Here is a 27,446-nt window from a genome sequence, read left to right as displayed (position 1 = left end):
GACAATATTTTAAGGAATTAAACATTTTACCCCTTCCCTGTTTGTTTATATACAAATTATGTGTTTATGTATATAAAAATAAGAAAAGCATTGACATTAACAAAGATAAGTACAATTATAACACGAGACGTGCTGGTGATCTTAGAGTGCCGTTTGCCAAACTAAAGCTAGCCCTGAATGCTTGTTGCTTGAGTCCAAAATGTTTTTATCGTTTACCAAACGATGTCAAATACTGTTTGTCTGTAAATATTTTTAAACGAAAGTTAAAGCTACATTTGCTCGATAAATATTTTTTAAACAAACCACTGCACCACGCCGGTCAGCAAGTGGAAAATTTCTTGTTGAGGCTTATACAGGGTCGGAAAGTCCCCATGGTTCATGCAGTGAAACTCAGAAATAATATAAAATCATTTGCGGATCAAAAACAGTGAAACTCTCTTCATTATGGTCCTTTTTTTCTATGCAAGATGACGCAAAGTGTAAATAACCATGTCAAAATTGCAAATTATACTGAATTAATTATAAAAGGAAGGAATAATTTAATAAAATCTCTAAGGAAAGAGTGCAATGTTTTTATTTTTTTTTATTGCATTACCACAGATTATTTTTATAATCAAGACAACGAAGTACGTAGGCGTAAAATACCCTTTAAGTGCCAGATTTTTTTCTAAAAGCATTCCTTTTCGGACTGTGGCATTAAATGTCCGTAAAAACGTTCGAAGTCGTCCAATTTACAGAAACTGCCACAACGCGGCAGCCTTACCTTCCTCGGTTTCTCCGTGGAATAGTCTTGGTAGTAAACCTTAAACCCCCTTTCCCCGTTATAGTTGTGGACCTCGACAGAAATATAGCTGCCGTAGGGTGGCACGTGCGAGTGGAACACACCGAGGAACCGCAAAAAGTGAGCCACATTAGACTCGTGAGCCGAATACAAGAAAACCTTGGTGCGGGAATATTTCTCGCCCCGTATCTTCGCCTTGGTGTCTCCTATTATTTTCCTCGCCAAAAATCCTGAAAAATAATCGAGTGCGTTACGGACCCGCATTTGTGCGGCGGAGGGGCTGGTGTATTATCACCAGTTTTCGACGGGGGTGAATTTAATACCTGATGCCAAGCGTTTTAGTTGAGGGGTGGCTGTGCTGACGTTATAATCCATGATGGCCAGGTGTTTGATCAGTGGGTAGACGGGCTCTGCCCATTCCGGCATCTTCAAACCGTTCTCGTGCTGGAAATTGAAGTGATATGATTGGTGATACTCGTATGGTCGAGATTCTTTCTATCATGTCATTGTACAATCGATATCACAAACAAAAGTATTCAAAATGGTCTAGCAATAACAGATACTGTTTTAATTTACGGCGAAGCGCGACAAAATGCATTCCTAGCTTCTCGATTGTATGCAAAACGACGGCAAAAGAGGGGAGATTTATGACCGGATCATAGAAGGAGGCGAATTGTCGGGTAAATTTTCCTGAAAATATCAGTTACCTCTGTCGTTAGAGTGAAGTACAATGACGCGAATTTCTTGCTGTGCAAAGTTTCCCCGGCGTGGTGTTCCAAGTACCTCCGGAGCTTCTCGTACTTCTCATACATCGCCTTACCTTCTTTCGAGTTCAGATGGTGGAAAAAAGCCTCCTTGTACACCGGACAGTTCTTCATGGGGTCCCCCAGAACCTGGAAGTGCGATAATTTCGAATTTCGCACCGAAACTGAGAATCATTCTCTTACGTGGTCCTCTTTCAGCGGCCAGTAGTTGAAAGGTACCGGCTGCCAGTTCAGCTTCTTCTCCCAGACGTGGTCGCCTTTCGGCGGAAACAGGGAAGCTAGGACGAGCTGCAGGGACATCTTGGTCCTGTTGTAGTCCGTGCATCTCGAGTCGACGGTGTCCAGGGTAAAGTTGGCCAGGAAGGTGGAGTACCTCCTCCTCAGGGCTTTGCCGATCTGGTACTCCTTCCTTTTCCCAGCCTGTCCCGCAAAGAATATAATTAATATAATCAAAATTGCGGAAACTTATTGGGAACTTCTGGAATCGTATCCGGCTTACATACTACATAAAAAGTGGTGAATAGTTGTGGACGTAAATGGCGTGTCAGCCTTTATTTTGTCTGTATTTATTACTGAAAAATATGTCTTTTATTGTAAAGTTGTATATTTTTCCTTTATAGTCCAACCATATTATACTTGGAGAAAAAAAAAAAATGTTACCAGGACTTTTATAAGTGTAAATGGTAAAAGGGCTTATGATAAATCTAAAAAAAAAATAAATGCGTGAGCAGGGGCGGCGGAGGGTTGATTTGGGGTGTTGAAAAGTTATGACGAAATTGTATCATTGGGATTTCTGACGAAAGTTGACGTCAAACAAAAAAATATCCAATACAAAAGTTGTAGATCATGCAAAAATCTACAACTTTTGGAGAGGTCACTTTTTAACATAACCTCAAAATTTCCGAGAAAAATGCGATAAACAGGTTTTTTTCTGATTTTTCGATTTTTATTTCTCATTTCCGCAAAAATAATTTAATTTTGACGAAACTTTGTGAAAGTATACCTTTCTCTGTCTTAAATAAGCTCAAATTTTTTTTTTAAAAAAAAATCAAGAAGTTTCTGAGATATTCATTTTTTTGGCCTGAAACACTTTTTTTTCAAAGAAAAATTCTTCTTAAAAAAATCATCGTACAGGATTCTGCCGGTAATCATTTTTTTCGTTTTAACATATACTTTTTGGTAAAATAAAAAAATCTGTAATCACAGTTCACAATTTTTCATAACTTTTCCACCTGCCAAATCAACCCTCCGCCGCCCCTACTCACGGATTTATTAATTTTTTTCGTTTATTATAAGCCCCTTCACCATTTCCACTTATAAGAGTTCAGATAACAATTTAAATTTTTTTCCCCCTCTAAATGAGTTATTTTGATCGGCCTAAATTGCGAAAACTTATTCAGAACTTCTGGAATCGTATCCGGCTTACATACTACTTAAAAAGTGGTGAATAGTTGTGGACGTAAATGGCGTGTCAGCCTTTTTTTTGTCAGTTTTTATTACTGAAAAGTTTTCTTCTTACGAAATACAGCGATATAAAGAAACGCGGGACTATCGGTGGGATCAGTGCTTCTAAACAAGTTTTCTTCGTGTCATTGTGGTAAGTCGGTAGATACTAAAGAGTTCAATTAATAAAAAATATTTCGCACCAGTCAAATCTACAATTATGAGACTGCCAAACGTTAAATGAGACCGAAATTAGCAGCGGTTTCAAATGGGTACGAATGTTTTTAACTAGATTTTGGGTAATTTTTGTCTAGATTTTGTAAATTTCTAGAAAAAAATCTGGAAAATTCAACTTTCTAAATTAATTTTTGATACCTGTTAAACTGAGAAGATATGGAGAAACCGTGATAAAATTCGAATTTTTCGCGTTACCAAGGTGTTGTCCCAACAAAGTAGTTATTTAGTTATTTTTACTTTTTAAATTTCGTCCTGTTTCTCAGTATTACTCGTTTTTTATTAGAGATTTCTTGATATGGAACTTATCCGACTGTTTTTTAAGTAAAAAGGAGGATTATTTTAGTTCAGCTGTTATTTTATTGCTTTTGACAACACTCTGATGCTTGTATTAGCTGTAAATATGTCATTAAATAAAATTACAAAGAAAATAGAAAACAGTTGTTAAAAACAAAAATTCCTAACCTCGTGCTACCTTTGTCGGGGAATGGATTAAAGAAATAAACTGTCCCAGTGAACAACACTTACCTTCTGGTCAAAACCACACTTACATTTGTCAGCTGACCGTGTCCTATAGGGTAGTAGGTCTCATTGACGTAAGGGTCGTTCTTGTATATGACATCCTTGTCTGGCGTTCTGTCCCCGTGTCTAAAGATCTAGCAGACGAAAAACGAAATTAGAAAATCTTTTTTACGATCTCTATATCTCTTTTCGTTTCTTACCACGTGGACCATCTCCAGAGATGCATCGGAATGTCGTTTCACCCTGCTTTCTACCAAAAACAAGGAGGCGAAAACTAAGGTGACTAGTAAAGCAATGTGAGTCATTTTAATAACTGCCCCCCTTGCGAATGGGAAGGTCTTTTATTCGAGCTCCTTATCGCGTGAAAAATTAGGTTCATGTACGGTCAACCAATTAGTGATAGTGATTTTATAATTCGTGGATACGACCTTTGAGTATACGAGGCGGACGTCCGCAAACTGTGTCTCCTGAATATTTTGATAAACAAAGTAATACATTTACATATTTTTTCTCCGAAATTGTTAGAGGCGATATTTTTCATATTTTCATTTTAATTTCAGAGATATTTGTTATTATTCAGAATGAAACGCCATTTTTTAAGCCCTCGAATAACACAGAAACGGTACGTGTTAGACCCAACGCTTGTTTATTACAGTACGCCTTAAATTTAACGAAAAATTCAAAAATGGGATAATATACAGAGTGCTACGTACGATGGAATAAAGTTAAGTAAGGGCCAAAAAATAAACACACGTAGCGAATAAAATTTGACACGCTGTACTCTTAAAAGAAGTATCATTTGAATGAGTTTTTTTTACGCAATTGTCTTATTTTGGCTGTAAGAATCCCCTATCGAGCTGTGTCTCCTGAATGAAACACCCTGTATATTATAGCTTTAGTAATGCTCACAGATGCGATAGTGGTTTAAAAAAATTAGAGGCCACTTCACTAATCCAAAGTTCTAAAAGTCTTTATCTACGTCTCGTGCCAGATCATGTGCTGCTTTCCACAATTAGTTTACATCCTCTGAATAACAGTTATCAGCAGCAGTGGCGTCCGTCGTAGTATATAAAAACACCTCCAAACACGTTTATTTTTCAGAACAATCACCGAAAATTCACAAAGTGGTAATGTTTTGCATATTTCCGATATAATACAATTAGCGAAGTAAAAAACCAAATACATTACGCCACTTTGTAAAACATTTCCAAATCCGTCTGTTGAAAAAAAAATATTTCATCATTAAGACCTAAACTGGTCGCTTAGTCAAGAGATAACCCTTAATCTCAGTATGCTGACAGCATGTATCTATTTTTATCAGAAATTAAAAAAAATCGTTACTTATTTAAATGTAGAACTCGATCCTTAATGTCGACATACTGATAATAGCATCAAAAACAAAGAACTTTCCTACGCGTCGACGTTTCGACGATTTATTGCCATCTTCAACTGATTTGCTGAAAAACAATTGAACTGTAGGGAGCGAATGGTGATGTTAAAATTCGAAGGCTGTTTAAGAAATAAATTTCTTTTTTTTTAGTCACAAAATTGACTAATTCATTTCCAAATTAACAGGAAGCCACTCGCTATAAATAGCCAAAATCCACGTAAAATGAGATATGATTACTTATAATCATAGCAGGCGAGGAAATAAACGTCATAACATCAAAAACATTTGCACTTGTTTATAGGTATGAAATTTGAGGAAATCTTTTTGTCAGACCAATTTTAGAATACATCGGGATGTGGTTCTATGTAAATCTTGCATAGAACCGCATCGTATAATCTATACGTTATTTAATATATTCTCTTTATAGAGCAGTCAGCAGCATTAATAGCGAAAGCTAAGGCTAAGACGTTAGAAAAAATTGTTGTTGTTAAATGACAGGTATGATTTTTTTTAATATTTCGCTTATGCGCAGTTTTGGCTCAAAACGGATATTATACAAAAAAAATTAAGTTGCTTTTATGTACACCGTGTCCCTTGATGGAACAAAATTCATATATTTTTTTTCCTGTTAGAATTTAAAAAAATCGCTGAAACAGGTCACCAGGAAAATTAGCGAAAATAAAAGAGAAACTCTAAAAAAGTCCTATCCGCGAGATTATTCTAAAATTGTCTAAAGGAACATAATACAAGACATCTCTCATCTCCTGAGCCAAAAACTTTAATTAGTTAACTTTTCTATTTAAACAAATAAGTGAGGAAAACAGTTTTTTCACTTTGCAGGGAAAACCATCAATTTTAGCGAAAAGTGACTCGCAGACAGCCTGTAGGGAGTAAAATTATCTACAAAATGAGACTTGTTAAATTAAAATCGGTTAATAAACAAAAAAGTTATTGCAAAAAAACAAGAAAAGTGCCCATTTTTTAATTTGTTTATAACTATCGCATTTATTGTTCAAATTTTATATAACCTATGTTATATACCTATGTATTTTTTTGCCAGCTATCAATTGCATCTATTTTCAGTGATATAGCATAAATACCAACAATTGTTTTCAAATTGTTTAGAAGCGAACAACGCACGTTTTTTTAATGCACAATTTGAGAATGTTAGTGTCAAAAAGAAGTGATATTTTTTAATAGGTCGCTTAATTACGTCTTTAAGATTACAATGACGCTTTCATAATCATGTTCGGTTGAAAATTAACGCCTGTACAGAGGCTTAAAGTTCGTAACTTTTGGAGCCTCCGTTATTTAAACAAATTGAATTCTGCGAAAACTATTGCACCTACAGCGCCCACTTTTGGCACACTTTTAAAATATGACAAAACCCTCAACTTGTGATAGGTTTTATAAAATTTTAACAATAAATGCGATAGTTATAAAAAAATTAAAAAATGGGCACTTTTCTTGTTTTTTTGCAATAACTTTTTTGTTTATTAACCGATTTTAATTTAATGGGGTGATTCACAAATAGTGACCAAAAATGAAACCTCGTATTCTTTGTTGAAGTTTTTCCTATAAAATTTTTATCTAGGACACTTCGTTAGCAGGGTGTTAAACTTCACAAAATAATTTCAATTTTTTTTAATAATTTAAAAACTAGTAAGTGAAATAATTTGAAATTGGGCACATGTGTTTATGTAAACATTGTCCAAAATCTGAGAGCTTTTCCTAAAATTTACACGCACCATTACTACTCTCTTATGTTTTTCGAAAAAATCCTGATTTTCGAGTAAAACCTAAAAAACCAACTGAAAACACTTTTACTTAAATGACATGACAAGCACTAATCATTCGGTTATTTATTCGAATAAAGAAATTAATAACATTAGTCATCATTGGAATGATTTTATTAGAGTAAATGCTCAAAAGTACCTCCATTTCCAAAAATACAGGCGCGACATCTTTTTTGTAATGAAAATGTAATTTGTTCGAAATTTATTGTTGCTTGAATCTGATGAAAAGCATTTTATTCTTTCTTCTAACTGCTCAGAATGAAAAAATTGCTATCGCAGCCCACTATGTAATTTTAAAAAGCATTATATTCGAATATCGAAGTGTGTTTTCAGTTCGTTTTTTAAGTTTTATTCGAGTCAGTCTTTTTTAGAAAAACATAAGAGAGTAGTAATTTGTAGAAAACTGAAAGATGAATCCGAAAATATCATATCACAAAAAAGCAAAAGAAAGTCAATTTTATAACTAAAGTTTTGATATTCCAAAATTCACCGACGTTTCGGATATATCAGTTTCTTTTGAAATGTTTTTTATTAATATTTTATAAACTCACTCATTAAACACATTTAAAATATTATGAAAATCCATTTTAGATATCGATAGAATTGAAAAAAAGATATTGTTTTATCATCCATATAGGTTTGTACTAGAATGAAGAATATTTTATTTTAAATATTAACAAATAATTTAGCGCAGTAATTCTTCAAAATGAAACTATATAGTACGTGGTCTGGATTCAATAATTTGATTTACGTTTACTGGCCGGTGGATCGGGCGACGCGGAACAATCGAGGGGCCTCCGCGTTCGCCTGATTTAACACCTCTAGACTTTTTTTGTGGGGCTATTTGAAATCGCGTGTGTACACAAACAGACCAGGTGATTTGGAAGAACTTAAAAACCGTATTCGTTTTGAAATAAATCAAATCGACCCGGGAATGCTTGAACGAAGTGTAGACGGCGTTTACACACGCTTAGGACAATGCCAAATGGTACAGGGTGGGCAATTCGAACAATTTCGCTAGACTTACACAAACATTAGTGTAATTTTACTCGTTTGAAATGTAATTTTGTCAACTTTGTCCTTTTCGGAGCCATTAATAGTGTAAGTAGACAATTATCACTTATAAGAACTTAAGGTGCATTTTTCTAAAAAAAATTGTTATGTAAGACATCGAAATTTTCACACCGTTGTTTAGATAATTATCACTGTCATCAATTTCGAACGAAAAAAATATGCGTTGTCATTTAAAAAAAAAATATGTCATCGCTGCCGTAAGTGGATTATCGAAAAAAAATTTTTTCCACATAACAAGATGCCCTGGATCAAATAAAAATCGACGGGTCTCACCGTTTTTCGAAAAAAAATTATTTAACAAAAATATGAATTTTATGTAGAACTTTTTTACCACGCTGTATATGTATGTTACTCCAAGAACCCCAAATTTCATTGATATATTTTTAAAAATGAGTTTTTATAATACTTTTTGAATCGCTCAAGAGATAATTTTTAATGTACAATATAAAAAAAATGTTATAATCAATATTCCAAACTTTCATTTTTAACTTTTTTGATTTAAGGATGAAAAGAACAGTAGCAGTACTGCAGGGGTTGCTGTTAGTAACATCGACTTATTCTCGAGTATCGACATGTAGAAAAGAAAATCAACAGGGTTTTTATTACATCTACAATGGAAACGTAGATGCTCAATCTATTTACTGCTTTCCTAATGTTGACGAGAACTTCAAATGTGAAAATTTTAATAATGGTACACCAGTTACAGTTACATTATATAGACATTATATAGACATCCAATGGAAGTGCTGGCAAAAAAACGAAGGTGTAAATAGTAATTTAGGAATAATCAAGCTGTGTCAAGTACCAGCCCGAGTCAACTTGCTCCAAAATAATATCACGCTCGTCAGCAACAAAACATGTCGGTATAAAGAAGAAAGCTGTTATGATTCAGTTGTTGGAAAATACGTATTTTGGTATTACAAAGAGAATTGTCAGAATCTAATTCAAATGTACAATGATATGGTGGATGTTTGGAATGTTGGGCAGAATGAAATGAAATTTATTCGTGGAAATCGAGTTAGTTTATTATTAACAGAAAGAACTAAACTATGCGACACTGAAGTATGGAAAACCATTCACAATGGTATTGTAGTTTCAACAAACTATATTGAGGCAGTAAAAGGAAACGTGTTGACATTCCAGGATGTTCTACCAGAAGCTTGTAGCACGAACTCTTTTTTAAAACAGGGCGTTGACACAAAAAAATCGTGGTATATTTACAAATATACTATAGTTGACTTAATGAAAGACACAGCGAAAGGCCTTCCTTTAGATTGTAAATACAGTTCTGGGATCTGTAAGCAATATCATGGATTTTGGACCTATACCGACCTATGTAATTCTATTCAGAAAGCGTACAATGGCTACGAAAAGGAGGTTGCAAGTCCAAAACATACAATTCTAACGGATAATTCCATCGAGTTGACTTTACTCAGAGAAACAAAACTGTGTGGAGAATCCGTTTGGGTCACTGATCAAGTCGGCCTAATAGCATCCGAAGAAGAATTACAATTCTCCCCTTCCAAAGACACGTTATTCAAACAGGAAAACCATTGGAATCCTTCACAGTACTCACACATCAAAGAGTATTTCATAATCTCAGTTTTAGCCATGTGTCTTCTCTTTGTCGGGTTCAAAACTGCTGTAAGCCTATTTTACTTGTGTACAAAATGCAGGAAAAGGAGAGTTCCTGCCGTTAGCGAAGCGGTGGAACTACGAAAAAAGCGAGTTAATGTTCCTATCCCTCAAAATTGAATTTATCTAAACAAAAACAATACTACTATTAACAGAAACGGTAGAAATATGATTTGATTAAAGCGAAAGTAACATATTTTATATTTTTTGCACAATTCAAACTCTAAGTTGAAACACCCCGTATATTTAACTAAGAAGGAACAAATATGTATTATTATTATTATTATTATTATTATTATCTTCTTGTACTGTAACATCGACGCCATAGATTTACAGCTTTTCAAAACCTTTATATTAGAAATATTATTATAGACAATAAAAGATTACACATCAGAGTTTTGTTTTAATAACTTTTCAGCCCAACGAAGTTTATTCTGTTGTCTAATAATTTAAGATAGACACAAGGCCATCTACTTTCTAAAAACCGTATTGGATTACCCAAAAAAAAAATTTCATGACTAACTCTTTGTCTATCACCATCACAACACAACGGATGCGGTAAGTGACTTCAAGTCGATAGCAAAGCATAGATAAAGCAGTTGCATGCGAAGTTTACAGTAAAAACATTGCTTGTGGGAAAAGTTAAAAACAAGGTAAGTTTTCTTTAAAATAAAACTTGTCATGCTGTTGGTAACATTACTCAGATTTGTATCTGGAGTTGTAGACAACAAAAGAATCAGTTTATTTATTATTTTTTTATCTAAACTAGTATTTTCGCTACGACCACAGATCAATTTTTGCTATTTTCTTATTCATTTATAAATCATAAACAAATTAAATCGATTGTTTGATTAGAAAATATATTTGAAATAATTTTTACTTTTCAATCTCATAGCACACACGTATACTTACTGTGTGTTTCATTTAAAAAAGCATCTGCTCTTTAAATTATTTGATATTAATATTTTCTCTTATACACATTTAGCGATGAAAAAACTTGTGACGTTCCTGGGGCTCTTGACGGCGGTACCGGCGTTTTCCAAAGAGTGCCAGAAGGAACAACAGAAGGCTCGGTACCACATTTACAACACAAGCGTCGAGATCAAGACCATTTACTGTTTCGACGAGGTCGGAGACGAGTTCTTGTGTGAGAAATTCAAGGCTACGGACGCAATAGTTGCAGCAGACGACGCTTCTCGATATTGCCCACTCACCGGTTCATACAAAAGGGTATTTTGCAAGTTACCAAGCTATGCCAATCTGGTGGACAACAAAGTAGTACTTGCTGGCAACACTATTTGTCAGTATGACAGGTACTATTGTAACATTACAGGTATATCGAAGGTGGCATTCTGGACAAACCGCAGCGCGTGTCGGTTCTCCCTTCAAGCTTACCAGGGCGAATTTGACGTGTGGGCGATCGAGGAAGGAAGAAGAAATTTAATCAGAAACGGACGAATCGGTGTTGTACTGACGGAAAAGGATAAGTTTTGTGGCGTTGAGGTGTGGAGGACGAACTACGAAGGTATAATTGCCTCGACAGCAGACATAAACTCTTCTGAATATAAAAACTATTCGGACTTTAAACAAAACTTCAAGCCCTTTTCCAAGAGGTTGTGCGAATCAAGGTCTTTGAAACCCGTGCTGAGAACTTGGTACATCTACAAGTACCCAATAGAAGTTACTGTCTACGCGTGCCCTGGAAATTCGTCAAGTCCTTGCGAACTACCACCCGAGAAACTACCAACGAATAATTCTAGACTCCTGGAGCTGCACAGCAAAGTTTGTGAACCTAACGCGACCCTATGTAGGAAAACCCACGAAGTAGATTTGGAGCATGACGCAGTGATGGGACTACCAGGATGCAAATACAGCGAAGGCCTTTGCCGGCCGTTCAAAGCCTTCTGGCACTACACCAACCGATGCAAAGAAGTGCAAGAAGTATACGAAAGCTACGAGACGCGGTGTGGGAAGAAAAAATGCGTGGACCAAAGAGGTAACAGCACAAAGTTGATCTTAGAGCGGGAGGGAAAACTATGCGAGGAAAGCGTGTGGTATACTGACCAACTCGGGCTGGTGGCTTCTGAAAAGGTGTTAGGGTTCTACCAGTCGACCAACATAGTGATTGAGCCGCAGAAGCATGAGGATTCTTCTTGGTTCCACCCGGAACCAGATTTAAGTTCGACACAGGGATCGGGAAGTGTAGAGTATTATATAGTTGTTGCTTTAGCAATCTGCGTGTTTGGGATTGCGTTGAAAATTGCAGCGTGTTTGGCTTACTTGTGTGCGAGATGCAAAAAACGAAATAGTGGTGTTTGTAAAGAAGTGGAACGGGGGAGAATGGGACTGGCTGATGATTTTAACCGGTCACTGACCAGATTCGAACAATTTAGAACAAATAATAGAATAATTTAAGGAGCTTCTGAGGATATTAATTCCTTAAAATATAAGTTATGTACTCTCTTAAATTACTTAACAATAAATTCGAGATTTTTATAGATACCACGTAAAACTGCGAAACATTTATAATTATGACTAAATATTTTATCTGCAAAACCTCATAACAGGAAACATTTACATACTGTCAATATTTAAACGGTCTATATAAGAAGATAGAAGAAATATTTGCAATTAAAACAGTGTTGTGTGAAAAGCAGGCCAACGTAAGTATTTTTTTATAATTAAATTTTAGTAGATACTTGCGGGGTATTTTGTAAAACGAAGTTTTAATTTGAACAGGTCCTATTTATGTCAAAGTGAAACAGTATCAATAAAAATATGAAAGATTACATGACTTGGAACCAAATAATGTTCTTTTATACCAGAAATCTAAGTATGCATAAGATATCTGGCCCCACAGACTACTAACTGCTGATACTGCAGGAATCTACTATTATGTGGCTACAATGCCCCAAATAGCATTAGTCCAATTAAATGGGTCTTTAAGTTGCCATTTTCACAACTTACCTGAATTTTTTATATAAGTTAGTTTGAGGCATATAATAACAATAATTGACAGTAATTTTTTTTCAACCCCTGGGGTGAAAATAGATAAAATAAAGGGGATTTTTAAGATAACTCAAAAGGGGTAAGAACTGGAAATAAAAGTTGTAGAGAATAAAATTCTACATAAAAATGATCTATTGACTTTTTCTTGTACTATTAAAAGGCTAGAAGTTAAGGGATGATTTCAGAAACTTAAAAAAATCATAACAAGCAGAAAAATTAATGAATTTATCTACTCTAAAAAATTTTAAACTATCTTTTCAAGGAAACAGATATGTTTTTTAATTTTTAATGAAAAAGTTATAACAATTTCAATTTTTTAATCGTTAATTTTTATAATTTAACACTACAACAATTTTTTTCTATGCCATTCGATTGATTATTTTAAATAATGAAAAATTGCTTTCGAAATTTTGTTTTACGACAAAGATAAAAATTCACGTTCCCCTTATGAAATTGTTATAGCTTTTTTATTAAAAATTAAGAAATATATCTATTTCTCTGAAGTGATAGTTTACATTTTTTAGAGTAAATTTTAAAAAATATATAAAACTCATTGATTTTTCTGCTTGTTATGATTTTTTGAGTTTCTGAATTCATCCCTTAAAATGTAGTTAATTTTAATTGTACAAGAAAAAGTCAATATACCATTCATGAATTTTATGCTCTACAACTTTTATAAGAATTTTTTTAGCTCTTACCTCTTTTGCCCTTTAGAGTTATGTTGAAAACCCCCTTTATTTTATCTTTTTTCACCCCTAGCAGGGGTTGAAAAAAAATTTCTGTCACTTAGGTATTGTTATTATACAGGGTGATTCACAAATGGTAACCAAAAATGAAACCTCGTATTTTTTGTGAATTTTAAGTCTTTCCTATAAAGTTTTTATCTAGAAAGATATGCCACGGATACCCTGTATCTCCGCCACTGGAGCATGTAAATTTTATTAAAAAACCTCAAATTTTGGACAATGTTTACATAAATACATGTGGCCAATTTCAAATTATTTCACTCACTAGTTTTTTAATACTTTAAAAAAATTAAAAAATATTTTTTGAAGTTTAACACCCTGTATCTTTTTAAAGAAGCGTCCTAGATAAAAACATTACAGGAAGGACTCTCCTTAAAATTCAGCAAAGAATACGAGGTTTCATTTTTGGTCACCATTTGTGAATCACCCTGTACACCTCAAACTAACTTATATAAAAAATTCAGGCAAGTTGACCAAAATTGCGATTTAAAGGCCCATTTAATTGGACTACATTACATTATACCAACAATACCCAGCAAACAATTAGTAATACATTATTGTCCAAAATAAACATTAAAAATAATAGGTACGTCTAAATAATTATAGCTAATAAAAAAACACAGCTGATGCATCTGTTGTTGATGCATTGAAAGAAATATCTTGTATTCTTGCTGCTCTATTATCACCCTTGACAGATACTAAGCACGCAAAAAACAGCTGCTGCAAAGAGATCCTTTTGTTTTCACATTTTACTTAATTAGTATTCTTTCACCACAGAGCTGCTCTTCTCGCGTGGAATTATTAATGTTAATAGAACAAAATTATATGTAAACATCACTCGTCACCCCACATAAAAATGTTAAGTAAAGATTATTTTACAACTAGTGTCGATAAGGCCTGTCTTTGTTTAAGGATGAAAACAACTGTGGTAGTTTTGATGCTGGTGGCTGTAACATATCCCCAGGAAATATGCCGAAAAGAAAAACAGCGAACATTGTACTACGTTCACAGAGCAAATATTAGAATTCCAACCTATTCTTGTTTTCACAATCCTGAGCAGGATTCTCCCTGTGGTAATAATGCTGAGGTGAAAGTTAAATCAAGAGAAATTCTTCGTCACTGTATCTCAGAAGCAGCAAATCTTCCTGGTAAAAAATTCCAATCCATTTTCTGTGAACTACCAGCACATCTTGATTTGCTCTACGGCACAGTTAAATTTGGAGACAACATAACCTGTCCATACGAAGAAGGTTACTGTCATAATAAAAATCTTTCGAAAAACATTTTTTGGATGAAGAAATACACATGTGAAAATTTAGTTATAATACACAGAAACAACTTTACTGTTTGGACTTTTAGACAGAACGAAACAAAGTTCATTAAAAACGAACATGTTAGTTTACTGTTAACAAAAAAAATTAAATTATGCGGCGTCGAGATGTGGAAAACCGATTACGAAGGCATTGTTGTCTCAGAAAATATTGCCACTATGCTGAAAATACAGAACGATCAAAAGTTAAACAGTATCCTACCCAAAGAATGCGATATTACAATCCAAAATAAGCAATTTCCTACAAAACCACCAAAAGTGTGGTTCGTTTACAAATATCCAACCAACGTTACAGTTTACTTTTGCGTTGCGACCCCTAAAAACTCCTGCGAGGGTGCGAATTTTGACGAAATTACACCCGAAAATAACTCCCACCTGTTGAGCAGGTGCGGTTCCTCGTTTGGCATGAGTCAGGAATTAGACGTCGTGGTCTGCAAGAAAAACATGAAGATAGATTTTGAGAAAGATCAAGTGACGGGACTATCTTCCAACTGTAAGCACAGCGAAGGTGTGTGCTCGTCCAACAAAACGTTTTGGTCGCCCATGGACAGATGTGGTGCTCTTCAAAAAGTTTACGAGGGTTACGAGGGACTTTGTGGTAACGCCAAGTGCGTGATTCAAAAAAACAGTTCCACCAAATTTGCTTTAATTCGGGAAGGGAAGTTGTGTGGTGAGCACATGTGGTACAGTGACCAGGAAGGTTTTTTAGCCTCTACTTCCTCTCTACCAAATCTAGAATCTGGTTTTGGTACGTTACAGGTCTTGGGGATCAAGGAATACTTCATACTTATTATTTTATCGATCTCCGGTCTTTGGTCGGTATTTAAAGTAGGGATCTGCGTCGCTTACTTGTGTACGAAATATAAAAAACGGCAAATGCCTAAAAAGCCCGTTGTTGATGATGGCGTAGAGCTCCGAAGAATGTGAAAAATCAAAAATTCATCCTGTTGAAGTTACATAAAACTATAAAATGTTTGTAACAGATAATGCAACTGTCTTTTGAAAAGTCAGTACTATTTTATTTAATAAGAAAATATTTTTATATGTTCTAAATAACACACTGTAGACATCCTTAAAATAAATGTACATATTTAAGATACACGCAGTATAGCTTTTCAAATTTATTGTGTTCGAATATGGAGACGAAAAAAATAAATATATATATTGCAGATTCTTGTTTATAATTTTCATTGGCAATTCTGATTATTTTTTGAAACATACCGTTAGTAAAACGTTACATTAGATATGCAATTGTGACTAATTTTTTTTGATGACGTAAATTTCATGAAGGAAACAAGTTGTGGTCAACTATATTCAAATATTTATAGACTGTCGGTACATCAACTAACATATAAGCAGTGCTCTGTGTTATAACCCGCATCTTAAGGTAAGTTTTTTTATATTAAATATTATTATATTTGCTCTATTATTAGGAAAACAGTGATAGTAGTTATCTGTGATACCTCTAGCCTTAAAGCTTCTCTGAAAACATGTAACAGCATTGAATATACGAGTCGAAATAGACTGAGAATTTTTTTTATTCTTTAAAAAAAAATGATTTAGATTTCTGAAATAGTTTTTATTTTAGTTGCGTGATTTCTGAAAATGAATAAATTTTGAGGTACTTTTTCTTTGAAGTTAACTTCTTATATTCATTCCTCATTTGTTTATTTATCTACTGAAATTATTCAAATCTCGCCACAGGAAGCACATATGATGCGGCAAATGATACGAGCGTCAGCTAAAAGTAAATTCAACGTTGGTACACCAGTTGATAAGTGAAATTTACAATATAGTGTTCTTTATAATATAATAATTAGATGGAAAGGTAAGGTTTTACAATTTGCACGAAAATTTATGACAGCATAGATTCATAGGCTTCTTTTTTGACACACGCCCTGTACCTTTTAAATGTTCATTAACATTTTTTGCCAAAAGCACATTTCTTTGTAATCTGTTCAGGTCAAGGGTAAATAAACAATTATAAAAAGTATTAGATGTTATTTAAATTTTCTATCGAACTAAGTCAATCATAAGTTTAAAATTTGTGTCAAATTGGAAGGATGTTTTATACAGGGATGTTTTTATTTAAGGATGAAAATTCCTTTAGTACTGTCGGGACTTCTGATGTTGACGACATTAACGTACTGTCAAGAAAAATGTCGGAAAGAAGGAAAGAAAACATGGTACTACGTTCACAGAGCAAATATTAGAATTCCAACCTATTATTGTTTTCACAATCCTGAGCAGGATTCTCCCTGTGGTAATAATGCTGAGGTGAAACCTCCGTCACAAGAAATTTTCCGTCACTGTACCTCAGAAGCAGCCAATCTTCCTGGTAAAAAATTCCAACACATTCTCTGTGAACTACCAGCACACCTTGATTTGCTCGAGGGTACAGTTAAATTTGAAGGCAACATGACCTGTCCATACCAAAAAGGTTTATGTTATAATACAAATCTTTCGAAAAACATATTTTGGATGAAGAAATACACATGTGAAAATTTAGTTATAATACACAGAAACTACTTTAACGTTTGGACTTTTGGACAGAACGAAACCAAGTTCATTAAAAACGAACATGTTAGTTTACTGTTAACAAAAAAATTTAAATTATGCGGCGTCGAGATGTGGAAAACCGATTACGAAGGCATTGTTGTCTCGGAAAATAATGCCACAATGCTAGAAACACAGAACAAACAAAAGTTAAACAGTATCCTTATACCCAAAGAATGCGATATTACAATCCAAAATAAGCAAATTCCTACAAAACCACCAAAAGTGTGGTTCGTTTACAAATACCCAACTAACGTTACAGTTTACTTTTGCGTTGCGACCCCTAAAAACTCTTGCGGGGGTGGGAATTTTGACGAAATTACACCCGAAAATAACTCCCACCTGTTGAGCAGGTGCGGTTCCTCGTTTGGCATGAGTCAGCAATTAAATGTAGTCTGCAAGAAAAACATGAAGATAGATTTTGAGAAAGATCAAGTGACGGGACTTTCTTTGAACTGTAAGTACAGCGAAGGTCTGTGCTTGTCCAACAAAACGTTTTGGTCGGCCATTGATAGTTGTGGTGCTTTCCACAGTACATTCAAAGGTTACGAAGAGCTATGTGAGGGCGCCAAGTGTTTGATTCAAGAAGATAGATCCAGAACACTTAGTTTAAGGAGGCAAGGATTTTTGTGTGACGCGAAAGTGTGGTATGTTGACCAAAACCACTCTTTCGTCACTGAAAAGAAAATTTCCAACCCGAAAACGGAAATCAAAGGTGATTCTCTCAGAAACGCGATCTACGAACACAGAAAGGAAATCGGTTTTCTGCAAAAATTGCTGAATTACATGATTTTGATTCTTATAATCTGTGGTGGGTGGTATCTGTTGAACGTGGTAATCAACTTTACTTCTTTAGTGAAATCAAGGAAATCTCGAACCAGGGGAAAAGTATGTTTTATAAACTGTATTTCTCAAAGTTTAACGATGCGTTATTTGCGATTCCATCAAGAAGAAAATGCTTCGAGGCCTTTAGGTGCTCGAGAATCTAGCACATACGCGTCTGTTGAAAATGAATTGTATTGTAAGCGTGACAAATGAATAAGTGGATAACTGTGTCAAATATACATATACAGGGTGTTCTCTTTAAAACTCTAAGCCCGTTATCTCGAACACAAAATTGATAGTGTTGGTCTACTGTGAGAATACAAAAAATTTAAATCAAATTTAGGGACACGTAGTGTTAAATAGAGTGTTAAAACAACGAACATTCAATTATTTTCGAATGACTACTTGATCCTTCCACCGTTAATGTGATTTTTAGGTGGTATTTCTTTTGAGACTCTTTAGGACGATATTGCTTATAACTTTTAAATGGGAAGTAATACAGAGAAATTTCCCTAATAAAAGTTTATTAGAAAAAAGAGAGCTTTTTAACAGGAAAAGAATTTGGAAGAATTATGTTTCTGGAAAGAATATAATTGATGACGTCATTAGTCATTTCTGTCAAACACCAAAGATATTACTTTCGATTGAAAATGGAGCTTACCTTATCCCTTTTAACACCACGTGTCTCAAATTTTATTTAATTTTTTTGTATCCTCACAGTAGGTCCATACTATCGAGTTTGAGTCACCCTGTACAAGTAATTTCATTTCTGAAGTATTTAGATCGTTATGTACTTTGGAACTTTTTTTTATTAAACTGGGCTGATTAAGGAAAAATATAATTATGTATCTTCGTTTAATTATGATGAGAATACTTTGATAATAATTAAAAAAATTTAAAAAAATATATATTCTGTTATCAGCTCTTGTATATTTACTTTATTATAAAGATATCAAGTTGATTTAAAGAAATTCAATTGAATTGATAGGATTTTTTAGATTTGTTAACCCTTACGATGGAGTAAAAAACATGAGCAGAAGTTCTGGTTTAAATATCTCGAAAACCAGCAATTATGCTGCAAAGTCGCTCACGATTTTAAGGCTTTTTGGAGAATTTTATATGGAACACCCTGTATATAAAAGCCAAAGATTGTAAATTCGTATAGTGTAATGTGAGTTAATTTTAAATTTGTAAAATATTGCTTTTTGTTTTCTTGTCTGATGATTAAGTGAAAACACCCTGTATACTTATAATATACAAGAAATGCGTAATATTTTAATAAAACATAAAAATAAGTTGAATATTTAATGTTATTTCAGGCAATCTAACGATGACTAACTCACTTATCTAGAAAATTCTTAAAATCACAGGAAGCGTGTTGTGGTGCACCATATCGAAATGCGCACCATGTATACAGAACATTTGTTTGTAGTTTGTGAAGTGGAAATTACAGTGATTTAGGAGGAATAAGCAGCGAGGTAAGTTTTCTTCGTCAATATATCTCTTAAACTTCGTTCGCAGTCGATAGTTTAGCTTTAAAATCATGCAAGTCTAATTCAAGACTAAACCAAACCAAACTTTTCCTTATCTGTTGAATTTAGTCTTAGATAAATCGTTTAAGGCTACTAAATTTACGGAAAAACGCGATTGAAATGTCTTGCAGTCATGAAAAACGCTACAGAAATATGTGACACTTCAATAGAATAATAGAATTTGGATAAAAAAGCAGGCAAATATTTGAAATGTGAAGCTCGCTCTACCTATTAATATTGTCTCTATTTAAGGATGAAAATAACAGTGGCGGTACTACAAGGATTGCTTTTGGTTGTGGTGCCAGTTTGTTCCCAACGACATTGTCACCAGGAGCCAGATAAAACTTATTACTTCGTTTATAACTCTAGTGTCGAACTAAAAACCTACTACTGTTCTCAGAGTGATCATGAAGATTTAGAGTGTACAAGGCGCAAGGGAAAATTACTGACAGATTATTTTCCAAAAGGCATTTATAATAATTGTCAAAATAGTGTTTTCGTAAATGTTATAAAGTTTTTTCGTTGGGATAGGCTGAAAGTCAACGTATGCGAATTGTCGGTACGTATCACCATGCGAGGAAAGACGGTCAAATTTCCAGACAACACCCTGTGTCTGTACCGTAAAGGGACATGTCACAATAAGAACATTTCAAAGGACGTATTCTGGATTGTAAGTGACATTTGTCTGGATTTAATTTTAGTAAGCAACGGCAACTTCAGCGTTTGGAACTCTGTGCAAGATCAAACCACATTCATTTCAAACAATATAACCAATTTAACGCTGACGGAAAAATTTGAATTATGCGAATTTGATATGTGGGAAACTAACTACGAAGGAGTTATAGTTTCGGAGAACCTCACCCGTACCCAAAAACGAGCAGGAAGCCCACACCTTAAGGGTGACTTGGAAGGATTCTGTGGATATAAAGAAAGTGAGAAACGAATTCCAAAAGCATGGTACGTCTACAAATATCCCACAAACGTCACAGTTCACATATGCCTCGTGAATGTTACAAGTTCTTGCCAGGAAATGAACCTCACTGAAATAAATAATACGGATCTTTTGAACCAATGCAAGAAGAATGTTTGCAATATTTCACCTTGCTCGTACGAATCAAAAATGGTGGTATGTGACACAACAGTGCAAGTTGATCTAGAAAACGACTTGTTGAGAGGGTTACCTCAGAAATGTAAGTACAGCGAAGGTGTCTGTACAGAGCTGAATATGTTCTGGCGGTACACCGACCGATGCGACGCCATCGAAAAGGCGTACCAAGCCCACGAGAAACAATGCGGCAGCGCAAAGTGTGTCATTCAAGACAATAATTCCACCGAGTTGATTCTACTACGGGAAGACGAGCTATGTGGGAGAAACATTTGGTACACCGACCAACAGGGTCTCGTTGCTTCTGAAACGGAGTTACAGTTTTCCGTTTGGAAAACAGACGAAGATCTCGATCTGCTTATATACCAGCAAAGCGAAGACATCACGAAGCTCCGAACGGCACTGTTCTGCGTGACGTTTCTCGTCCTGTTTTGTGTTCTGTGGTACTTGTTCAACGTTGTAGTAAACTTTATGTCATTGAGGAGGTTAAACAGGAATCGAGCGTATAGGGAAAAGGTTCGGCTTATGAACTGTGTGTCTCAGGGTTTAACATCTCGGTATCTGTTTTTGGAAGAAACGAAGACACCGAGAGGTGTTACCAGTGTTAAAGCTTCTGAGTTGTACGCGTCTGTGGACAACGAGTTGTATAATAAACCACAGCAACATTTAAACTGAAAGTTACAAACATAAAAAAAATAAATGTGTCTTGTTGTCTCTCTGTAAGTTATAATTTTGTAACCATATACACAACATGTATTTTAATATCTGTAAATTATTAATTATAATAAATCTACCCAACTGCAAACAATTTCAAGAGTACAGTATACGAGCACAATTTATTCTTAAGAATTTAAGTTAGTCTTTAATATATAGGGTGTTTATCTATGATGCTTCGTTAAAAAGAGTGAGAAGTGTTAAACTTCAAAAAATATTTTTAATTTTTTTAAATTTAAATTTTAAAAACTAGTAAGTGAAATAATTTAAAATTGGGCAAAAATATCTCGGATTTTCCAAATAAACAGTATAAAAATATAAATAATTTCTTCCGGAAAAGTTTAATTAAAAATATTTTTTCATATAAACGTAAACGATAATAACTCTAATCAAAAAGAACTACTTAACGAAATATTGTTGAAATTTCAGATTACAATCATCGATAATTTGTACCGAGTGTTTTTTTGTAAAGTGTAAAAAAATATCACATCTATATACGCCAAAATATGTAGGATTTTCCCTTAAAAAATTTCCTGCCTAAAATGAAGTTGCTATTAAACGAAATTTGCCAGACAACGTCGTCTGAACTGAAAATTACGTCCAGGTTTCGACACGTTCCCGTTAAAGAGGCGATCGAACGTCGACTTTGTTCACTTGCAGTGACATAACCAGTGATAAGTACCTAGCCAGTACGTGTGACGACAATATAGTCGGTATTACAGACGCTACCTATTACTGTTACTGTTACTGTATCGTTATACTGAGTGTTAAATAAACACATATTTATCAAATAAACTGTTATAATAAACTGTCCTACCAAGTCGCCCACGCATTAATATCAGATTCTTAGAAATAAAAAGTTAAATATAAAATTGTTGTACAGGGCCTTTCCAGAATACTGACCAATATCAATTTTTTTTTATATATCCAAATTTTTATATACCGTCGCATCACAAATATTTGATAATTTTTCCAAAGTACTATTCAAAATCTAATTTGTTGATTTTGCTCAGTATGCAACCGTTATCCTAAGGCAAGCACGAGTCACAAGTAGACTCTATCAATTTAGAAATATTTAAAGTTCGACTTTCAAGAAAAAAATAATTAACAAATAGAAGTAATGAAGATTTGATTTATAATTAAGATTTCAGCAATCGCTAATACTTGAAATTTTTATCTACTTTTTTATTTAAGGATGAAAATAATAGGAGTACTCCAGGGAGCGTTGTTGGTGGCGCTAACACGTGCAGAAGGAATATGTGAAAAGAGTATAGAGAAGAACTGGTATCACATTTACAATACAAAAGTGGAGGTTGATGTTTACTACTGTTCTTATACCAACGAAGACGATTCCCATTGCAAAAATTCCGATAACGGTGAAATACAGACAGATTCCCCATATCTTCCCAAAAGTTGCTTAAATTTGTTTGTACAACTAAACAGACAGTATAACCGTCAACAAAGAAACGCCACGTTATGCAAAATACCAGCACGTGTCAACTTATCAGAGGATATTATTACGTTTAGAGACAATAAGTCATGTCGGTACAGTCAACGAAATTGTTACGACGAAGACGATTCCAAATATATTTTTTGGACTGACACTGATATATGTAAGAGAATATCTTTTATACATAGCAATATCTTCAATGCTTGGACTAACGTAAAAGACCAAAGAATATTCATTCAGGATTCAGGACAAACCACTAGCTTAATATTAACAGAGACATTTCAATTTTGTGGTTATAACGTACGGAAAACGAATTATGATGGCATTATCGTTTCTTCGAAATCTCTGCTCTTTAACTCCACAATTTCAGATAAAAGGCAGCTGTCAAAATTGCAGAGTAACATGGAAGAGTTTTGCAATAGTAGAAACAAACGACAAATATCTGTTGTACAGCAAAGCGCAACTGACCTGTCGAAAAAGTGGTACATCTACAAATATCCCACAGACTTAACAGTTCATCTATGCCTTATGAATTCTACAAAGTCCTGCAAGGACCTGAACCTCGGCTATCTTGTTTCAGAAAATAGCATAAACCTCGCGAATCAGTGCAAGGATCACTTTTGCGACTCTCCAGCTTGCAGGCACGGAAACACAAAAGTGGAAATTTGTCGACGGACACACCAAGTTGATTTAGAGAAAAACATGTTAAAAGACATTGAACAATGCAAATACAACGAAAGCCTCTGTACATCGTTGAATATATTCTGGCATTATACCGACCGATGCGGCGATATTACAAAATTATACGAAGGCTACGAGGAGAATTGTGGGAATAGTAAGTGTGTGATAGAAGACGTTAACTCGACCAAGTTAATTTTGTCAAAGACAGGAATACTATGCGGTGAAACCATCTGGTATACCGACCAACACGGACTGGTAGCATCTGAAAGAGACTTGCGGTTCTCCCCATCTAAAACCTCCTCAATGTTGTCGTCATATCGAGACGAAACTTACGAGGGCGAGATCCTCAAACAGGATGATGAAATCGTCAACCTTCAAAATACACTGCGTTACTTATTGATTGTCGTTTTCGTCTGCGTTCTGTGGTACGTCTTCAACGTCGTAGTTAATTTGTTGTCGTTGAGGAGGCTGAACAAGACGCGGAGTTCAAAGGAAAAGGTCAACCTCATATACTGCCTGTCTCAGAGCTTGACAGCTTACTACCTCAACTCGACTCGGCGGGGAAAGGAATTGGAAAAAGTTGTACCGCATGTCCAAGCGTCTCAGTTGTACGTGTCTGTGGACAACGAGTTGTACAACAAACCGGCAAAGCAAACAATTTAGTGATTATTTTCAGTTTTAGTCGTCATATATGTATATTTAGAGTAAATAAAGTGATACTCCAAAAAAAAATATCTACATTACTTCAAAATCTCTACTAACAGAAAAAATAATATGATATAATGGCAAAAAAAAACAAAGGTTTAAGGTGTAGCGACCTAAAAAGCCTATATTCATATTCTGTTACTCCAAGAACCCCAAATTTCATTGTTATATTTTTAAAAATGAGTTTTTATAATAGTTTTTGAATCGCTCAAGAGATAATTTTTAATGTATAATATAAAAAAATGTTGTAATCAATATTCCAAACTTTCATTTTTAACTTTTTTGATTTAAGGATGAAAAGAACAGTAGCAGTACTGCAGGGGTTGCTGTTAGTAACATCGACTTATTCTCGAGTATCGACATGTAGAAAAGAAAATCAACAGGCTCTTTATTACATCTACAATGGAAACGTAGAGACTCATTCTTTTTACTGCTTTCGTAACGTTGACGAGAACTTCAAATGTGAAAATTTTAATAATGGTAAACCAGTTACAAATCATTATCAAGACATCCTCTCGAAGTGCCGGCAAAAAAACGAAGGTATAAATAGTAATTTAGGAATAAAAGTCAAGCTGTGTCAAGTACCAGCCCGAGTCAACTTGCTCCAAAATAATATCACGCTCGTCAGCAACAAAACATGTCGGTATAAAGAAGAAAGCTGTTATGATTCAGTTGTTGGAAAATACGTATTTTGGGATTACAAAGAGAATTGTCAAAATCTAATTCGAATGTACAATGATATGGTGGATGTTTGGAATGTTGGGCAAAATGAAATGAAATTTATTCGTAAAAATCGAGTTAGTTTATTATTAACAGAAAGAACTAAACTATGCGATACTGAAGTATGGAAAACCAACCACAATGGTATTGTAGTTTCAACAAACTATATTAAGGCAGTAAAAGGAAACTTGTTGACATTTCAGGATGTTCTACCAGAAGCTTGTAGCACGAACTCTTTTTTAAAACAGGGCGTTGACACAAAAAAATCGTGGTATATTTACAAATATACTTCCACCGTTACGATTTTTTACTGTTTTTGGAATTACCAAAAATTTTGCCGAGAAATAGGATACGATGAAGTTAACCCAAAATATAACTCGAGTAGTTTGTCGACTAAGTGCAGGGAAAAGTTTTTTGGATTTAGAAATAGTACAAATCCAAAGGTGTGTGAGAAGATACAAATAGTTGATTTAATGAAAGACACAGCGGAAGGCCTTCCTTTAGATTGTAAATACAGTTCTGGGATCTGTAACCAATATCATGCATTTTGGACCTATACCGACCTATGCAATTCTATTCAGAAAGAGTATATTGGCTACGAAAAGGAGGTTGCAAGTCCAAAGCATACAACTCTAACGGATAATTCCATCGAGTTGACTTTACTCAGAGAAACAAAACTGTGTGGAGAATCCGTTTGGGTCACTGACAAAGACGGTCTTGTGGCTTCGGAAAAAGATCTACAGTTTCCCCAATCGACCAATATAGTTTTCCCGGAAGAAAGTGGAGAAATTGAAAGAGACAATAACCAACAGCAACTCGTGAATTTTGAAACAAAACCACCACCTTCCCATTTCGCCAACACCGCTTCTCCACCTCACAATAAAAAAAATAAAAACAGACCCCTTGAGACAGCTGTGGTGCCTCAACAACATGAGGAAAGTGACAACAATAAAGAACATCACTTGTCTCTTGAAAAGAAACACGAGGATGAGCTTTCCAAAACCGTCGAGTCTCAGAAAAAAGAGATCAGCTACCTCCAAAGTTTGCTGCGCTTCCTGATATTCCTTACGTCCCTCTGGATTTTCTGGTGCATCTTCAACGTGGCAGTAAACTTTGTATCATTGAAGAAATTAAACAAAGGTCAAGCTTCCAGAAACCAGGCCTATCTCGTGAACTGCGTTTCTCAGAGCTTAACAACTCGCTACATCTTCTTCACTCAGAAACACATGAACAACACAGAAGGAGGTGTTGGTGGTGTAAACGTATCCGTGGATAATGAGTTGTATAACAAGCCGGTATCATATAACATGCACGAGTATCCCACAGCGTTCAAATAGATAGCAGGGGATATAATTTTTATCTCATTAGTTTAGTTTAAGTGTATTCCAATAATAATCAATAAAGCAGTAGTGTAGACTAAAATAAATAGAAGTTCGTAAAAAAAATCATAAGCATTATCTAGTATATTCTAATGACAACGAATTTTAATTGATTTCACGGCCCCACGGGAAAAAAATGTGTGGTAGAACTGGACCGATACCAGCGTTGCCAGACGTCCCGATTTTGGCGGGACGTCCCGATTTTAAGCCCAAAATTAAATGTCCCGCGCGGGGAAGGATCGGTCGAAGGGTAGTACAATAGTAAAGTAACGTATTTTTATTAAAATATATTTTCTATGGCAATCATTTTTAATTTGAAACTCAAATAAAAGGATAAGTAGTTAAAAACTGTTGATTATACAGGTTGTTTCAGGATTAAGTCGACAAACTTTAAGGAGATATTCCTCATAAAAAAATAAGAAAACAATCAAGTATAATTTTTTTTTCCAGAGACGCTTCATTTTCGAAATACAGGGTCGGAAAGTCCCCATGGTTCATGGGCCGTTACGTGAGACCACAAAGTAAGCCATAGAAATCCGTGCGATAGATAAATATGGCTATAATGAAGGCGTCTAATAGTCACCGCCCATTTCGACCTTCCACAAATAAGTTGGAAAATGCCAAAAATATGGCCAAAAAACGAGTAAAAAAAAACGAAAAAATGCGATTTTTTTTCCTTTTGGTTTTTGGCCCACAACTTTTTTCTAAGAGGAGTTAGTCCAAGCATTATAGAGAAATGCTTACAGAAATTATTACCTGGACAAAAAAAATATGACCGTATAGAAAATTAAATTCTAAATTGAGTTTCTTGTTCTTTAAACTCGATCCAATATGGCGAACATGGTTAAAAAAAATCGCATAGTTGAAAAAAACGGTTTTTCTAAAATAACTAAAAAAATATAGCACGGATTGAAAAATTTTAAATGAGAAAGTTGTAGGTTTTAAAAAGATCTATCGACTGATTTTTTGAAAGTATCGATTGCTTTGTTACTTTTCGAGATATATCGAAAAAACCGTTAAAAATCTTCTCTTTTCTCTTCTTCTATAACTCGTTT

At 34.6% G+C, this 27,446-nt stretch overlaps 4 protein-coding genes across 10 annotated transcripts; 3 read left to right on the top strand and 1 right to left on the bottom strand.

The window, feature by feature from the left end:
* Nucleotides 1-556: 556 nt before the first annotated feature.
* LOC108916325 (venom acid phosphatase Acph-1) lies at nt 557-4,067 on the bottom strand. Its single transcript, XM_018722545.1, has 6 exons — nt 3,945-4,067; nt 3,774-3,878; nt 1,729-1,965; nt 1,489-1,674; nt 1,105-1,225; nt 557-1,011 (listed from the first exon to the last, which is right to left on the bottom strand). Exons 1-6 carry the CDS (start codon nt 4,047-4,049, stop codon nt 668-670), a joined length of 1,098 nt encoding a protein of 365 aa, XP_018578061.1. The 5' UTR covers nt 4,050-4,067; the 3' UTR covers nt 557-667.
* Nucleotides 4,068-10,217: 6,150 nt separating this feature from the next.
* On the top strand, nt 10,218-12,147 carry LOC108916324. Its single transcript, XM_018722544.1, has 2 exons — nt 10,218-10,292; nt 10,625-12,147. Exon 2 carries the CDS (start codon nt 10,627-10,629, stop codon nt 12,052-12,054), a length of 1,428 nt encoding a protein of 475 aa, XP_018578060.1. The 5' UTR covers nt 10,218-10,292; nt 10,625-10,626; the 3' UTR covers nt 12,055-12,147.
* Nucleotides 12,148-12,151: 4 nt separating this feature from the next.
* On the top strand, nt 12,152-26,759 carry LOC108916321. 7 transcript variants are annotated; one of them, XM_018722535.1, is made up of 3 exons: nt 16,063-16,111; nt 19,425-19,583; nt 24,585-26,759. In XM_018722535.1, the coding sequence occupies exon 3, from the start codon at nt 24,586-24,588 to the stop codon at nt 26,347-26,349; it is 1,764 nt and encodes a 587-aa protein (XP_018578051.1). In that variant the 5' UTR covers nt 16,063-16,111; nt 19,425-19,583; nt 24,585; the 3' UTR covers nt 26,350-26,759. The 7 variants fall into 7 exon arrangements, with proteins under 7 accessions (XP_018578053.1, XP_018578057.1, XP_018578052.1 ...); XM_018722538.1 differs by lacking the exon at nt 24,585-26,759 and adding an exon at nt 22,651-24,262; XM_018722540.1 differs by lacking the exon at nt 24,585-26,759 and adding an exon at nt 19,890-21,550.
* LOC108916323 lies at nt 16,515-18,543 on the top strand. The gene is made up of 2 exons (XM_018722542.1): nt 16,515-16,552; nt 16,818-18,543. The coding sequence occupies exons 1-2, from the start codon at nt 16,545-16,547 to the stop codon at nt 18,316-18,318; spliced, it is 1,509 nt and encodes a 502-aa protein (XP_018578058.1). The 5' UTR covers nt 16,515-16,544; the 3' UTR covers nt 18,319-18,543.
* Nucleotides 26,760-27,446: the final 687 nt, after the last annotated feature.

Source organism: Anoplophora glabripennis, unplaced genomic scaffold (assembly GCF_000390285.2).
Source record: "Anoplophora glabripennis isolate ALB-LARVAE unplaced genomic scaffold, Agla_2.0 scaffold1508, whole genome shotgun sequence".
In the NCBI taxonomy this organism is placed as follows: Eukaryota; Metazoa; Arthropoda; class Insecta; order Coleoptera; family Cerambycidae; genus Anoplophora; species Anoplophora glabripennis.
This window is presented reverse-complemented; position numbering and strand designations above follow the sequence as displayed.